The 16,512-nt window shown below is 38.9% G+C and overlaps 2 protein-coding genes across 2 annotated transcripts; both read left to right on the top strand.

The window, feature by feature from the left end:
- The first annotated feature begins 1,939 nt into the window (after positions 1-1,939).
- Positions 1,940-8,996, top strand: LOC116865127 (olfactory receptor 51F2-like). Its single transcript, XM_032853271.1, is given in 2 exon segments — positions 1,940-2,025; positions 8,023-8,996. A coding segment is annotated over 1 exon segment (945 nt). The 5' UTR covers positions 1,940-2,025; position 8,023; the 3' UTR covers positions 8,969-8,996.
- LOC116865126 (olfactory receptor 51E2) lies at positions 1,940-16,159 on the top strand. Its single transcript, XM_032853270.1, has 2 exons — positions 1,940-2,025; positions 14,993-16,159. The coding sequence occupies exon 2, from the start codon at positions 15,041-15,043 to the stop codon at positions 16,010-16,012; it is 972 nt and encodes a 323-aa protein (XP_032709161.1). The 5' UTR covers positions 1,940-2,025; positions 14,993-15,040; the 3' UTR covers positions 16,013-16,159.
- The last annotated feature ends 353 nt before the right edge of the window (positions 16,160-16,512 follow it).

Genomic DNA, 16,512 nt, shown 5'->3' with positions numbered 1-16,512 from the left:
TACTTAAATTCTCTAATCCTTGGTAACTGTACAAATCAAAGTGATAAGGGATTTTCATCAAATTTATTATCTTACAGTCATTATTTATTATCTTACAGGTCAGAAAACTGATATGATTCTGACTGAGCTAAAAATCAAGGCATCAAAAGGGCTGCATTATTTTCTAGAGGGCATAAGGGAGAACAATACCTTTGCCTTTTCTCCTTCTAGAGACTGCCAACATTCCTTGGCTCATTGATCTCCCACCCTCTGCCACCTTCAAAGCTAGCAATGGTAGATCAAGTCCTTCTCAGGCTGCCACCTCTCTGTTTCTCCACTTTTAAGGACTCATGTGATGAGAATGAACCCACCCAGATAATTCAGGATAATTTCATCTCAAGGTCTTCCAGACCAATCACATTTCCAAAATCCTTTCTAAAAGTTCCAGGCATTAGGAAGTGGACATCTTTAGGGGGCGCCATTTCCTCTACCAAAAACACTTCATAATATCTTGGGCACAGAATGCATGATAAAGTTTGTTGTTACATTATAAAGAATAAAATATTTCAGGCCAAGATATTTTCAGTGGTGAAACAGACTGGGTGGTAGGGAGAGATAAGGATGGAAGCAGGGAGAATATTTAGGAAACTATTGAAATTACCCAAGTGAGAGATAACGGTGCTTAAGAAAAAGGAGGCACTTTTGGAGGTGATGAAGGGTGATACATTCCAGGTATAGTATACTGTTACGCTGAAAAGAAATAAAAATTTTTTTAAAAAAAGATATTCGTATTTGCAGGCTTATATGCAGAGTGTAAGAGACAGAAATCAAGGGTAGACTTCAAGACTCACATGTTCTAGAGTGGTCCAGAAATGGTGGGAACATCTAAGGATCTAAAGGAACCATAAGTAGAAAAGATGGACAGTCTACAGCAATCTGTGGGTACTCTACTTACTAAAGACTAGAGAGAGCAATTGTCACCTCTTTTCAGATTGCATCACCAGCCAGATCTATCACCCACAAAGTCTAAGTTCTTGGTACATTGTAAGATCCCCAACATTTAAACACAAGTCGGGGGAATCCCAAGTTATTTTTGTCAGTTTCCTTCCAGTTAGTGTGCTGGGATTCAAAATAGAATATAGATTAAGTTATGAAAAAGTAAATAAAAATATATTTGGTTCATGCCTCTAAGAAGACACTATCACTAATTATCAGTATTGGTAATTATCAGTTAAGTGTGTTTCTATACTAAACTAAGAGACCATGGACAGTAAGAACAGTGTTGAATCCCCACCACCCCCTTTCTTAATCTCCAGCACTTAGCATGATGTTTAGAATACAGGACAGTCTTATGCAATATTTTACTGGACGTATGTATAGATGAGTAAATTGTGTTTTCTCCTAGTTATAAAGGACAGGTTGCTAAAAAGCAGAGGTAGGCTAATGAAACAGGACTACCATGAATAGTAATAGATGTTAACGAGTTACCGAGTGGAATGTGATTTACACTTACCAGATTATATTCCCTTTAGCAATTTAGTATAATATTTCATTTTTAAAAATTCTCTTCAGAGTGACTGCTCATGGGCATGGATTTCTTTTTGTAGTAATAAAAATTTTCTAAAGGTAGACCATGATGATGCATGTACAACTTGGTAAATTTACTAAAAACTATTGAATTGTACATTTTAAATGGGTGAATTTTATGATATGTGAATTATGTCTTAAAATTGTTTTTGCAAAAAAAACCCACTCCAATAAAAGGGCCCAAGGACAAAAAAAAAATTACATCAGCCTATAAAGCACATGACCACAATAAGTAGTTGCGTAATGGAACAGACAAAGACTGTAAAAGGCAAAAGAAGTCTTCTGGGAACCACCATACCCCTGGAGACACAGTGAGACACCACCACCAGAAATGGACCTCTCAGTTCTGTGCCTGTCTCCACTCAGGCTGCAACAAGTCTCCTCATAAGCTCTGTCCTCCCCTGGAATCAAGTCTCCTCAGCCTTCTGAGTCAGCCCGGGAGGGACAAGTACAAATTCTGTAAGTAAAACTGTTTTGTTCAAAGAAAAGACTTGACTCTAGGTGAGCTGAATGTTTTTATCCACAGGAAGAATTTCTTCACAATGTTCAGAATTAGATGAGATAGTCAGATGGTGGGCTGAGATGGACAGCAGAATTTATAGAATTATTTATTCTCAGGAAACCTGCAGCAAAAGGTCATTTTTCTGCCCCGTGTGGGTTGCAGTTTGTGGTTTGTTTTGTTTCATTTTTTAATTTTATTTTATTCTTTCAGTGTTCCAAGATTGTTTTTGCACCACACCCAGTGCTCCATGCAATACATGCCCTCCTTAATACCCACCACCAGGCTCACCCATCCCGCCACCTCCTCCCCACTAAAACCCTCAATTTGTTTCTCAGAGTCCATAGTCTCTTGTGGTTTGCCTCCCCCTCTGGGAATGCAAGTTGGTACAGCCACTTTGGAAAACAGTGTGGAGATTCCTCAAAAAATTAAAAATAGTTTGTGGTTTGTTAAGCAAATGACTTAATCAGGGTGCTATATAAGTTATTATAGTGGTTTGGTGCTTGAAAAAACCAAAAAGGCCGTCAGGAGCTGAAGGAATCATTCCTAAGTCCAATTATTCTTACTAAAAATTTAAAAAAAAATTTTTGAACACTTACTGCATGCCAGGCACTCTATTAGGAGCACGAAATAGTCTACCTTATAGATGAAGAAACTGCATCAAAGAAAGTTTACACTACTTATACATGAAACCATAGTTTTGGGAGCAAAATTTTTTTTAAAAATTGGGTTTAAAATCCCAATTCTGACATTCACTAGCTGTGTGTGATTCTGAACATGTTTTATAACCTCTGTCATACTCGGTTACCAGAAAAGGGGAATCAAAGTGAATTTAGTAATACTTGCCAAATGATGTTGTAATAAGAATTAAGAGAATGTTTCTCAACATTCTGTAGCACTGTAATGTTCACAGAACAAATTCCAATAATAAATGGTAGCTGTTGTTATGAGTAATATTTTTTTATTATTGTTACAAATAGTCTCAAAACTCATTAGTGTCTGAGTGAGGATCTGGACACAGATCAGTCACACACTATAGTGATGCCATTAGCAATGGCTTGGACCATACTGATAGAGCTATATCATCTGTTCAGGAGTTAAAGACATAGAAGCCATAGCTCATAATAGTGCAGTGAAAGAAGAGCATCACTGTGATCTGGGGGGGGACAGGAAAATTAATTAGGAGACTGTAGCTTAAATTTTACAGAAGAAAAGGAAGGTTGTACCAGGATTAGAGAGGACAGACTGAACAGATTCCAGGGTGATGGCAGCATAGAGTAGTTTCAAGGAATTTTAGTATCTCCCCTTGATAAATCTATTAGCCCCCTAATAAAGATGTTAGGAACAGGTAAGTTCGTTCAATTAAGGAAAGTGCAATGAAGTACAGCTTCAAGCGCCCACTATGAATCACATTGCTATTACTTAGCCCTCAAATAGAAACCTCTGGATTCTCCAGTTTTTGACATTTTAGAAGTAAAATCAATATGTTTATTTGCAAGTGTTTAATGAACATTTGCACGTAGAGGATGAAAGAGAGGGAGAAGAGTGTGTGAACGTGTGTGTATGTGAGGGCAGTAACTCTGATGAGATGATTTGTTAGTTTGATGTCATTTACTGACAAACGAGACATAGGAGAGAGAGCCAGGTTTGGAATGGGGGAAGGAATAAGTTCCATTTGGCCCATATTGAGGTGGAGGTGTCTGAGGGATTATAAGGAGGGAGTATGCCTCATGGGTAGATAAAGTAGCTTATTCACTTTTGTTCACTGTCACTAAGCAGAGAGCTTTGACCTGCTCTCCAAACTGCTGTCCATTAGTTTTCCAAATTGCCTGTTTTATCACCTCACTCTAGTTCCAGGATTCATGACTGCTTTCAAGCTTCAGCCCAGACATTTTTGCCGTTGCTTCAAAGATCCTGTTAACTTTTGAAATATAGAACTCAGGAGACTCTATAATTAGATTTCAGATTTGCGTGTCATCTGAATATAAGTGCTATTTAAAGCCGTGGGAAAAACCAAGATATCCCAAGTAGAGTATACCAGAGACCAAAAAAAAAAAAAAAAAAAAAAAAAAAAAAAAAAAAAAAAAAAAAAAACAGGGGCTTCTTGAAAGAAAAAGACTCTTAAAGAACACCACAACCGGAAAGACAGAACAAAAACACTGCTCGATAAAGAAATTAAAAAAAAACAAAACACACACACACACAGAATAACTATCACTGAAGCTAATGAAGGAGAAAGTACCTAAAGAAAAGACAAAAAAAAAAAAGGTGCCTAAAACAGCAAAAATTTGAGATGAGAGAGAGGAAAACAAATCTGAAGATAAACTTTTGGATTTGGTGTTTAGAAAGTCATCAGTGACAAGTTGGAGAATTTCCTGAGAGTCATCAGACAAAGAACCCAGATTATTACTGAAGGTGAAGGAATAATAATCACAGGCAGACTGTCCTTTAAATAATATTTTTTGTCATTATAAAAGGTAAGGCAGAAAATTGAGGGAAAAATAGGGTTTGTCTCATTTCCCTTACTAGCGAAGCACAGGAGCCGGTGAAAAAAGATGGTCAATCTATCATAGTTGAACTTAATGTCATGTTGAAAACATCTATATAAATGTGTAAGGAGCATTCCTTAATGGTTTGGGGTATAACTTGAGAACTGAAGCTCCAGAAAAGGAGCCACTGGTATTATCTAAGATACTAAAGAAGGAAAGGAATTTTGTTAGAGTTAAGGGAGAAGGAATGAAAAATGATTTGTTTAGTTATTCATAAAATATTTGGAAATGCCTAGCTCTGCAACTAAAATTGACATTCCCTCTCTTTTCCGTGGAATGAAGATGCTCATGGCCTGGCCTGCTGATTTCGCTCACTCATCTCCCACATCACCCAGCATCATACTTAAGCCTCCAGCATTTTAATTTTCTTGTAGTTGTCCAACAAACCCTGTTATTATTTCATTCAGTTTCTGCCCATGTTGCTATTTATGTCAAGAACACCCTTTTCCTGCTTTGCATCCTTGTAAATTCACATGCACCCATCAAAACATTACACAGTTCTAATTCATCTACTTAGTTAAGAGGTCTTGGAGCTAATTCCTCTTAACACACACAGACACATTCATGTATACACACACTCAGAACCTGCACTCCACACTATTCTATCTTATCACTTAGAAATACTCTACCTGATGCACTCTACAGCTAGTGGTATTTCTTTGTCTCTGATTCCTCTTATATGCAGGGTGCCTGGCATGTAGTACATGCTCCAAACTGGTAAGTTTTCATTTTCATAGACGTCCCTGGGCTCTAATTAAAGATAAGGTTTTCAGCCTTAAAAAGATGAGGCGTTAACAACCTCTCTGGTTTTCTCAGGCACCAAATCACTGCCATTTTATTTGCTTCATTTCCTTAGGGCTGACAAAATATCCAGTGAGCTCCCAGTTTGATACTGAAATGAACTAAGTGTTGATGACAGCTGATCAAGAGCTTAGATGGAGTTATTGGCTATAAAAAGGAATAAGGAGTCTTCTGTGTCTGCACCCAGCATGGATAAGGAGAGGGTACAGGAAGACACAGTTGTAGATCAATGGAAAGAAAGGAATTTGATGGAGTTCTTTTCTGCCAGACTCAGCTCAGATCAGTTCAGCCTACACACTGTGTTTTTCTTCTGATTCCTCAACAAAATGGGGAGGGGAAAAAACTGACAAGAATGAAAATGTGTAATGAATTACACATTGTCTGAATTACCAAAATAATGTAAAGGAACCAGGAAGAAATTAGGATGAAAGATAATTTGTTCCAATAGTAATTTAAAAAAAAATCTCTTATAAAATTTCCTAGCACTCTATAACAAAGTTACAACTCAAACATTGCATGCCATGGTGATGAGCATTGTGAAAATCTCCATGATAGCCAAACATAAGTAACACCTGTGGAAACACTCTGCACCCCCATAACCCTTTTTTATCATTCACCACTGTACACTAGATGCTGAAGTTATTATAAACAGTACTATTCCTTCTCCCTCACTTGATTCTAACATCTTTAAGAATTCATTCTGGCTCAACACTTTCACATATGCTGTTCTAATAGCCTTGGAATACTTCATTTCTATTTACACAAAACATAGCAATCTTTCAAGCGCTGATTTTCCTAAGAAGACTTCTCCAGATACCCCAAGCCTTTTACACACAATTGAACTGTTCCCTTTTTCATAATTACTCTAGCTCGCAAGGACCCTAGGAAGTTGTTAACCTCAAAAGCTGAGACCTAGGTTCTGGAAATTAATAGTAAATAAACAGGTCAAAGACTTGTGGAACATGAGAGGTGAACCCATTTTTTTAATTATCATAAGTACTATTCATTTATTAAGTAGAGTTTAATTTGCCTTTCTGATCACTATGTATTTTTTTAAAACTGTAATTACTAAAAATGTTTTCAAAAATCAAAATATTTATGAAAAGTGCTTAGAGAACTTGTTAAACATCAAACCTGTTAAACTTGTTAACTTTCAGACTTTCACAGTTAACTGAAATGCATGCCAGTTGAGCAAGTCTGTATCCAAGTCATTTCAGCAGCAGGTCAGTTGTATTCATGATACTCAATAAACACTCATCAGAAGCGGTGCCAAAAAGAAAACGTTCCCTTTATTAATGAATGTTTCTTTTCTGCCAACTCTTATTCCCATTAGGAGGTTTAATTGTACAACTACTAACAGTAATTTCATTGGTTCCCTGAAGACACTCTCATGACTCTAAATTATAAAGTCTAAAGTTATAGTTTAATTATTGGGTCAATTTGTACAGCCTAGGACTCCTTTTTCCTCTAGTTTTTCACTGATTTCAATTAAAAATTTCCCAAATTTTTAAACTAAGATTTCTTTAGGGAATCCTTGAGGTACTTTATCTGGGTGAACTTGAGTGGTCTGGAAAACACTTAGGTTCTCCAGAGGAACAGTTACGTTACCAACTGATCCCTCTCCAGTCACAGCCCTAATGTCTGCTTTCCCAAGACTTTCTCTTCCAGCTCATACATACCCACCTATATAGTCTGCAAGTCTGTACTGAATGAAAAACCAAATATAACGTTCACAGTAAAGGTATATCTTCCCGTCCAAAGCAAAACAGTAAAATTCTATTAAATATCTCCTGAGAAGTATATCTTAACAAAATGGAGAACAACTAGTTTTCAGGCAGTTCAAGAGAAAACTCTATCTGAACAAAGCAGCATGCTATATCACAGATGGGGCGGGGGGCAGAGGCCTCTATCCCTAAGGTGGTAGGCATGTGTGTTCTAACTCCACTTCCCAAATGCGACACCAGATGCCACACTGCAGGTGTCACTTTCAAGGCTAGATACTGTAGACATCTGCACATGACTGCACTGGTGCCTAAGCCATCTATTAGCATTTCATAGGTGGTACTTTGTATCATAAGTATCTCTTTCTCAATATTTTCTGGCTTCCCAAATTGTCTATAAGCTTCTCTGCTTTCTACACTTGAGGCTGATATAATATCGCTGCTCCACAGTCCCAGTCTACTTTCCTCTGATGCTAACTATATGGACAAACTAACCTGCTACCTCTTAATCACAATTTGAAAATCCAGAAAGGATGAAATATAATTGACCAGTCTTGAGTAAAGTGACTTTCCTTCATCCAGTCATCTCTGGCTAGAGAAGTGGAAGGAAAGCATAATATGAACATAGCTACAAGCAAAGTGTCCCAGGAAAGAAAAATAATGGACCGAGGTATATATAAGAAAAAGAATGGTACCTACTACAGCAGTTGAAATCTTATACTCCTTTATTAATTTCAATGAACAATTCATTTTTACAGAGTATATAAATATTCATCTTTGGTTAGTTTTTGGTTGAATAAAATTATTTGTAATTGTATTAATACAAAAAATACAGTATTGTTGTTGTTCCAGAGTTTCATCTTGGAACTCTGTGTTTTTAATCTAGCATGTCAAACTTCTGGAATACCACATCTACTTCCATCATTTTCCTCCTAACTGGTGTTCCTGGGCTGGAAGCCTTCCACATCTGGATCTCCATTCCCTTCTGCTTTCTCTACATAACCGCCCTCTCAGGAAACAGCCTGATCCTCTTAGCCATTGTCACCCAGCCCAGCCTCCACAAACCCATGTATTATTTCCTCTCCATGCTGTCCACCACTGACCTCGGCCTGTCCATATCCACCCTGGTCACCATGTTGGGTATATTCTGGTTCGATGCCAGGGAGATCAGCTTTAATGCCTGCTTGTAACAGATGTTCTTTATTAAACTCTTCACTGTCATGGAATCCTCAGTGCTATTGGCCATGGCCTTTGATCGTTTTGTGGCCATCTCTAATCCACTCAGGTATGCCACCATTTTAACTGATTCCAGAATAGCTCAAATTGGAGTGGCAATTGTCATCAGAGGGACACTAATGCTGACACCAATGGTTGCACTTCTTAAAAGACTGTCCTTCTGCCGCAGCCACGTGCTCCACCACTCCTACTGCTTCCACCCTGATGTGATGAAGCTCTCATGCACAGACACCAGGATCAACAATGCAGTTGGATTGACTGCCATGATCTCTACTGTTGGTGTGGACTCAATCTTCATCCTCCTCTCTTACATTTTGATTATTAAGACCGTCCTCAGCATTGCATCCCCAGAAGAGAGGAAGAAAGCCTTCAGCACATGTATCTCCCATATTGGGGCTGTTGTTATTTTCTACTTTCCATTGATCAGTCTGTCCTTTGTTCACAGATTTGGGAAACGAGCCCCAGCCTATGTTCATACAATGATTGCTAACACTTACCTCCTGATCCCTCCTGTAATGAACCCCATCATCTACAGTGTGAAGACCAAACAAATAAGCAGAGCTGTGATAAAAATTATCCATTCCAAAGACACATAGAATTCTAGAGATGGCCTGACACTATCAATTTAAATACAAAACTGGTGATCATGAAACAAAAACTTAAAATTAAAGCTGGAATATATTTAGAACATCAGCTCACTTGACCCTTTATTTTACAGATGAGGAGACAGAGACATAAGAATAGAAAGAATGAGCAGTGTGAAGCCTTAAGTCTATCATTTCTCCCATCCATCACTGTTTGTTCTAAACTGTTGTTTATACTGCCAACAAACTGAATTTTCTGACTTTGTCTACTTTAGAGCAGTTGGTATCAAACATTATGAGAAAGCCATATCTTTATGAGAAATAGGCAGTATTTTTCTAACTGCAATAATAATTTTTACTAATATTTATTATTTCCTTTGACTAGTCATGGTTCTTAGTGTTTTTTACTTATTAACACACATCTGAAACAACATTAAAAGGTAGTTAGTTCTTTGATCAATGAGAAAATTGAGGCACAAAAATGTTAAGTTTCTTGCTTAAACATCTCATAAACAACAGAACCGTATTTCACATGCATGCAAAGTGACTCCATGGTCCCCCAACTCTCTTAACTTTAGCTATGTTGCTACCTATAATATAAACTATATATAAGTATACATGTATATAATTTGTATGTATACATATATATGAGTCCATGTAATTTGTACTAGGGGACATAAAGAAGCAAAAGAAACAAATAAACAAACAAACAAACAAAAAACCTCACAACTCTATCCTCTAGAAATTTTCAACCATATTATGGAGAAAAAATCCAAAACAGAATTTTCAAACCTGAAAAATACAAATATATTTCTACTTTATGTTCTTTCCTAAGTAAATATATTCCAGAATTTTTCTCTGCCTTCCATCAACTTTCTGCCCCAGCAGAAACCCAAAAATGACTAAGAATTGTAAATGAATTTCAATTTGTGTCATTTACTTGGAAATGTTTAGTTTGTGGCATTTACTTCACATAATGGCTTAATCCAGCAAGTAGGAATGGCCATTAATTCTCAAATATTTAAAGTACATATTTCAATGGTGCATTGGTATCACTCCATAAAGATGGGCTCTATAGGGGGTATGAGATCCAGCAAGGAAGGATTAGTCATTGATATCCAGGAAATTTATTAAGTGACAATTAAGTACTATTTAATAAGCAGATGGTGTCAAAATTCTCAGTAAGAGAATAAGTAAGCTTGACAATAACATTTTCAGTCTCCATTATTGTTGGTCTTCATTTCCATGATCTTTCTATGTTGGAATGTTCTAGGATTTTGTTCTCAGACCTGTTTATTCTTTATTATATTCCCATTTTTGGTTATCTCATCCAGCATCATGGCTTCAAATCCCATCTACATGCTGGCAAATCCCACACTAATATTTATAGTCCCAACTCATATCTTATGTATCAGTACTCCTACTTGAATGTTTAATAATCCATCTCAGACCCATCATGTCCAAAAACATATCTTAATGTTCACATCAACCATGTCTTCCCTAACTTAAAAACTCTATTTTTCATGTGGCTGAGATAGAGTTTTTGGAGTTATTACTGATACCTGTCTGACCTCCTACTCCACATCCAACCTATTGGCAAATGCCGATGACTCTTTCTTTCAGATATTCCAGATGTTGATACCTGGAATATAACTGCTTTCTACTACTTCAACTAATACCACCATGTGCCCAGCCATCATAATAGTCTCCTGGTAGATCTTCCTTCATCCACTTTTACTTTACTTTCCTCATTGTAGTTAGAATGATTATTTTAATACATAAAATAGATCATGCCACTTCTTCCATTCAACATGTCCTGTGGCCCCCTGTCTTACCCAAGGAAAATTCACAGTCATTATAATAGTTCATGAAAATCTGTATGATTTAACTCCCTTCTACCATCTCAACTTCATCTCCTACTACTCTCCCCTTTATTCATTCTACTATACCTGTACTACCTCCAAATATTTCCTTAGTATCACCATACATGTTTCAACACCAAACTTCACACTTTCTGTCCTCCCTACTTGGAATGTTCTTCCCCCAGACACCCTTGTGGTTTCCTGCCTCACTTCATGCAGGTCTCTGCCTAAGTGTTACCTTCCTACATTAAAAACAACCACCTCCTCTCCCTCGATTCCTGTCTGCAATTACTCGCTTCCTTACCTATCTTATGTTTAATACCTGGCACTCCCTTTCCCCACCAAAATATTACATACCTATTTATTTCTTCTCTAGTTTCCCCATTACCAGGTAAGGTCTTTAAGAATAAGAATTTTTTTCATTCATGGTGTCTTCCAGACCCCAAACCAGGGTCTGCCACATAATAAAATAATAGTAACCCTGTTACTACTAGCTATTAATAGTAGCTGGCTCTATTTACCTCTCAAGCCTCATTGTTTGCCCTCTGTTCAGTGCCCCAGGCACAATGAACCACTTGCATTTCTTAACTGTGACTGCTCTGGATCACTCAAAAGCCTTTGCACAAACTGTTACCTCCCTCTATACCACCCTCACTATTTCCCTTCTCCTGAAGTAACTCTTGGAGACATTCCCTGATGTCTCAGGGACATCATGACATCATGACACCCTGTCTGGTGTCCTTTCCAGGTGCTTCTGCAATATGTTGTGGTTCTTTCTTAGGACATCCCTTTTCAGACTCTCTCATAACTGTTTTCTTATCACAGATTCTGTGCCCACTTTCTAAGACCAGGGACTATGACTCATTCATTCACTATTGGAAAGAAGTGGAAAAAGTTCAGAAGATGTAGATTTACAGGCTATATATTTGGTTTTTTGTTGGGGGGGGGGAAAGAAACTTAGAGAAAAGTGATGGGGTACACAAAGTCCTAAAAATCAGAATGAGAAGGAACTTCAGTCTAAAGAACCAGACAGCCAAGATGTTCATACTACTTCTACAGATGTTACTCTTCTACTTCACCACCCCTTACATACACACTAACCTATGGATGGCCCCTCTATCCAACGACCCTGGAAACTTGTAAGCTTTTCTCACTAGGGAGTGGGTACTTTGAACATTTGGGAATGGGTGATTTGCAGAGCAAATATCACTCTACTCAAAGTTGACATGTTCACAGTGAATTGAAGACTTTTCTGAAAGCTGGGACAGTAGTAAATGCACGGCTGCTGTTGTAGCTACCTTTATTCAGACTCCAAGTTAAAAACTTTAACTGCCCTGTAAAAAGTCCTATAAAGCCCTATACGATCCAATTCCATATTATCTATCTATCTATTTTTCTTCCCTTTATTCTCTCTGCCCAGACACACCAGCCTCCTTATTATTTTAAACCCCTAGATACACTTCCTTCTCAGAAACCTTGCAGTTTTTGTCTTTCTTCTTTGGATGGTCTTCCTCAGAGATCTCATGGATATATTTCTTACTCCCTCCAGGGTTCTCCTCAAATGTCTCCATTATATGAGGCATTCCCTGCCAACTTCAAATTAAAATTTCAACTGCCCATCCCAATATTTGCCTGTTCTCTTCTTCCCTTTATTTTTTTCTCCTTAGGTAGTCATAAGGAGAAACTATTTAGTTTCTCATATTAACCATGAACTGTGTGTCCCTCTCATCAGGATATATAATCTATAAGGGTGGGTTTCAAAAAATTGCATATCTTGTTATATTGCAAGCCCCTGATAAATATTTGTTAAATGGGGATGAATAAAGAATCAGAATACCTAGTTCTCCAACCAATATCACTAAAAACTCTGTGACCAAGGCAAAGAGCCTTCATCTCATTCATTTCTTATCTGTAACACAGGTGCAAGAGAGTGACTTCCCTATCTCAAGGTCTATTTCATCAACTAAAAGAAGAGCTGAGAATGAAAAACTGAAGTGCATGCCCTTATCCTGAGTTATAGGAATTACTGGCTTTGTGTACCCATCTTGGTTTTTAAAGAGGATGTGAATTCCTAGAGCCCAGGGACATAACTATACACCCCTGTTGCCTGTCTTGGCTAGGAGAGTGGTTAATAAGGAAAATCTCTAACCACTGTTGCTACCTGGGAGAGTTTGAGTTATTTGGAAGAATGGGGATAGATTGTCAAGATCCCTGTATGTGTAAGTGTGGGAATGATGGCAGAGGCAGTGGCAATGCCCCCTTCTTGGTCACCCCCGACAACACACAAACCAGACAGAAAAAGTGGGAAGCCTATGGGACTGACACACAAGTGAATATGGAGATACTGTCCCCTGCCCACCAAGCCCCAGAGACCTCAGTACATACTCCCTCAGCCTATTCCCATGGGCCTCCTAGGCAGCATTATAAATAGACCTGCACTTGAAAGAGTAAGCCAGCTCCACCTGCTCTCTCCTAGGATTGCATGGTTTTCAAGTGAGTGCACGCTCACACAGGACTGAGAAGGCCAAACTCCTACCATCTTAGGAGATCACGAGGACCCCACAGCTGTCTCATGAAGAATCCTGGGGAGATGAACAGGTTTACCCAACTATCATTGATGAAGATACCTATAGAGTTTATTCCCAAGATTCAGAGGTCCTTCTTCTTGAAGCCAAGCCCTTAGCTCTTTAGAGACAACTAGCTCTAAAGAAGAGGGTACCTAAGGAGCCTAGCAGGGAAAGTGTTTGATGAGACCAAATCCTAATGTTTGGGTGGCAGGGCAGGGGCAAGGCAATGCTGGGCTTCCAAAAACAAAAACTTCCAAAAACAAAAACTTACCCTACCATGAATGGCTTGTTGGTAGAAGTTCCAGGAAAGACAAAGCTCTAGAAGTATCAAGGCTCAACCCAAGTTTTCCCTAGGGCAAGAGTGTGGCCTGGAGGTCGCTTTCAGGTACAGAGAGACACATCAGCCAGGATCAGAGAGAAGAGCCTTCACAAGGGACAAGTCCAGGCAGCTAGGGTCTGATGGAGGCCACATATCCTACCAGCACCTTCATCTCCAGATAAGTCACTGGAGAGAGCTACTCCCTTTCATTTGATGACCCCAAAGGAGTTTCCAGACTTGTTTTTTTTCCCCCCTTAGGTTTTTTTCTCATCTTTTAAAAATTATCATTTTTGTGTTTCTTTTTCCCCTTGCTGACCTTATACCTAGGAACCCAGAATCCTGAAAATTTGAAGGAAAAAAATCCCTCTCCCCACTCGCTTCATATACCCATTATTCCCTTCTCTAATTCCTACTCATGTTTGAAGGCTGCTCAAAAGGATTATCTTTGTCAGGAAGTCTCCTCTGATCATGCCTCTCCCCATCCTATGCATTAAATGCACACCTTAGGCTAACACTCACCCCCAAACTCTAATGATTGGGTTACTTGTCTATCTTCCACCATAGGCAGCGTATCTGAAAAGCAAAATATGTGTCTTTCATCTCTGTATCATGAGCATCTAGCAAGTAGCCTTGTACATAGTAGGTCATATAAGTAGATGCTTATAAAATGATTGAATAATTGAGGGAAGAAAAAAAAAAGAACATATCTGGAAAGGGTTCTCAATAGGGTACCTGTTAACACCTGTCTGAGAAAAGGACCACCCAATATCCGGGTTGTGAAAGTGTGGGCCAGGAGGAGTCCGAAAGAATTTGGAAAGGATACATTTGGGATAAACATTGTTCTCCCTAGATTCCGTTTTTTAAAATATAAATGGGACATGTCTGAGTGCCTCAGTCAGTTGGGCATTCCACTCTTGGTTTAAGCTCAGGTAATGATCTTGGGGTCCTGGGATCAGACTCCACATTGGGTTCCACACTCAGCAGAGTCTGCTTATCCCTCTCCCTCTCCTCCTCCTTCCACTTGTGCTCTCTCTTTTGCTCTCTTTCTCTCAAATAAACAAGTAAATAAATAAATCTAAAAAAAATTTAATGTAAATGGACCTGGAGAGGAGCAATTGATAAATGAGTTTGAGCTATCATTTTCCCCTTGGAAGAGGGCTTCAGAGCTTATGAAAGAGCCTAAAGGGCTTGGAAGAGTGAGAGGGAAGAGTAGGAGAGGGAGAGTTAAGGTGCATTCAGTTTCCAGGTTTCCGGGGTTGGCCTCTGATTGTGCTCCATGTCCTAGCAGGCTAGCAGGTTGCCAGGGTGACCTCACCCTCTCCAGCGCCCCTTCTCGATGCCAGCTATGAGTTCCTGCAACTTCACACATACCACCTTTGTACTTATTGGTATCCCAGGATTAGAAGAAGCCCATTTTTGGATCGGCTTTCCCCTGCTTTCAATGTATGTCATGGCAGTGTTTGGAAACTGCATCGTGGTCTTCATCGTAAGGACAGAGCGCAGCCTACACGCTCCCATGTACCTCTTTCTCTGCATGCTGGCAGCAATTGACCTGGCCTTGTCAACATCCACCATGCCCAAGATCCTCGCCCTCTTCTGGTTTGATTCCCGGGAGATTACTTTTGATGCCTGCATTACCCAGATGTTTTTTATTCATGCTCTCTCAGCTATTGAGTCCACTATCCTGCTGGCCATGGCCTTTGACCGTTATATAGCCATCTGCCACCCACTGCGCCATGCAGCAGTGCTCAACAATACAGTAACAGCCCAGATTGGCATGGTGGCTGTTGTCCGTGGATCCCTCTTCTTTATCCCACTGCCTCTGCTCATCAAGCGGCTGGCCTTCTGCCACTCCAATGTGCTCTCTCACTCCTATTGTGTCCACCAGGATATGATGAAGTTGGCCTATGCAGACACGTTGCCCAATGTGATCTATGGTCTTACTGCCATACTGTTGGTTATGGGCGTGGATGTTCTGTTCATCTCCTTGTCCTATTTTCTGATTATACGAACGGTTCTACAACTGCCTTCCAAGTCAGAGCGGGCCAAGGCTTTTGGAACCTGTGTGTCACACATCGGTGTGGTATTAGCTTTCTATGTTCCTCTCATTGGCCTCTCAGTGGTACACCGTTTTGGAAACAGCCTTGATCCCATTGTGCATGTTCTCATGGGTGATGTTTATCTACTCCTGCCTCCTGTGATCAATCCCATCATCTACGGTGCCAAGACCAAACAGATCAGAACTCGTGTGCTAGCTATGTTCAAGATCAGCCACGACAAGGACCCTCAGGATGTGGGAAGAAGGTGATCATTACCATTCTACTTTCCCTTATCTTTAATGGCTTGACATAAGGATTTTTCCTAAAGCTAGCTTAATTCTAGTTATCTGTAAGCATATCAATGATTTTCTCTGCTGTGGTCTCCAAATTCTGCCTCTGCTTGCGGTGAAACTTTGGAGGCTCCTGTGATTTGTTTCAAAATGTTATTGATGTTATTGATAGTGTTACTGTACCAAAAGTCAAAATTAGAAAATCCACCAATGTTCCAATATGTAGTAAAAAAACATAAAGAAGAGTGACAAAAAATACAACTGGCTTTTTAACAGGGAAAAAATTATTCTACCTGACTAATAATCTGAGAAATAATATATTAAATCAACAACTAGATGGCATTTTTATCTATTAAATTCACAGTTTTTATTAATGAAAATTCACAATGTTGAAATATAAATGCATGACCATCAAAAGTGATGGTATGATTGACATATGTAGCAAGAATTTTTTTTAATTTTTTAATTTTTTATTAACA

The sequence above is a fragment of the Lontra canadensis genome, unplaced genomic scaffold, assembly GCF_010015895.1.
Source record: "Lontra canadensis isolate GAN:19392208 unplaced genomic scaffold, GSC_riverotter_1.0 scaffold7, whole genome shotgun sequence".
Classification (NCBI taxonomy): domain Eukaryota; kingdom Metazoa; phylum Chordata; class Mammalia; order Carnivora; family Mustelidae; genus Lontra; species Lontra canadensis.
Note: the sequence above shows the minus strand (reverse complement) of the source record. Positions and strands in the feature narration are given on the sequence as shown.

Bases quoted from the DNA above. Each gene is read 5' to 3' on its own strand.
- LOC116865126 (XM_032853270.1), top strand. From the start codon at position 15,041: ATGCCAGCTATGAGTTCCTGCAACTTCACACATACCACCTTTGTACTT.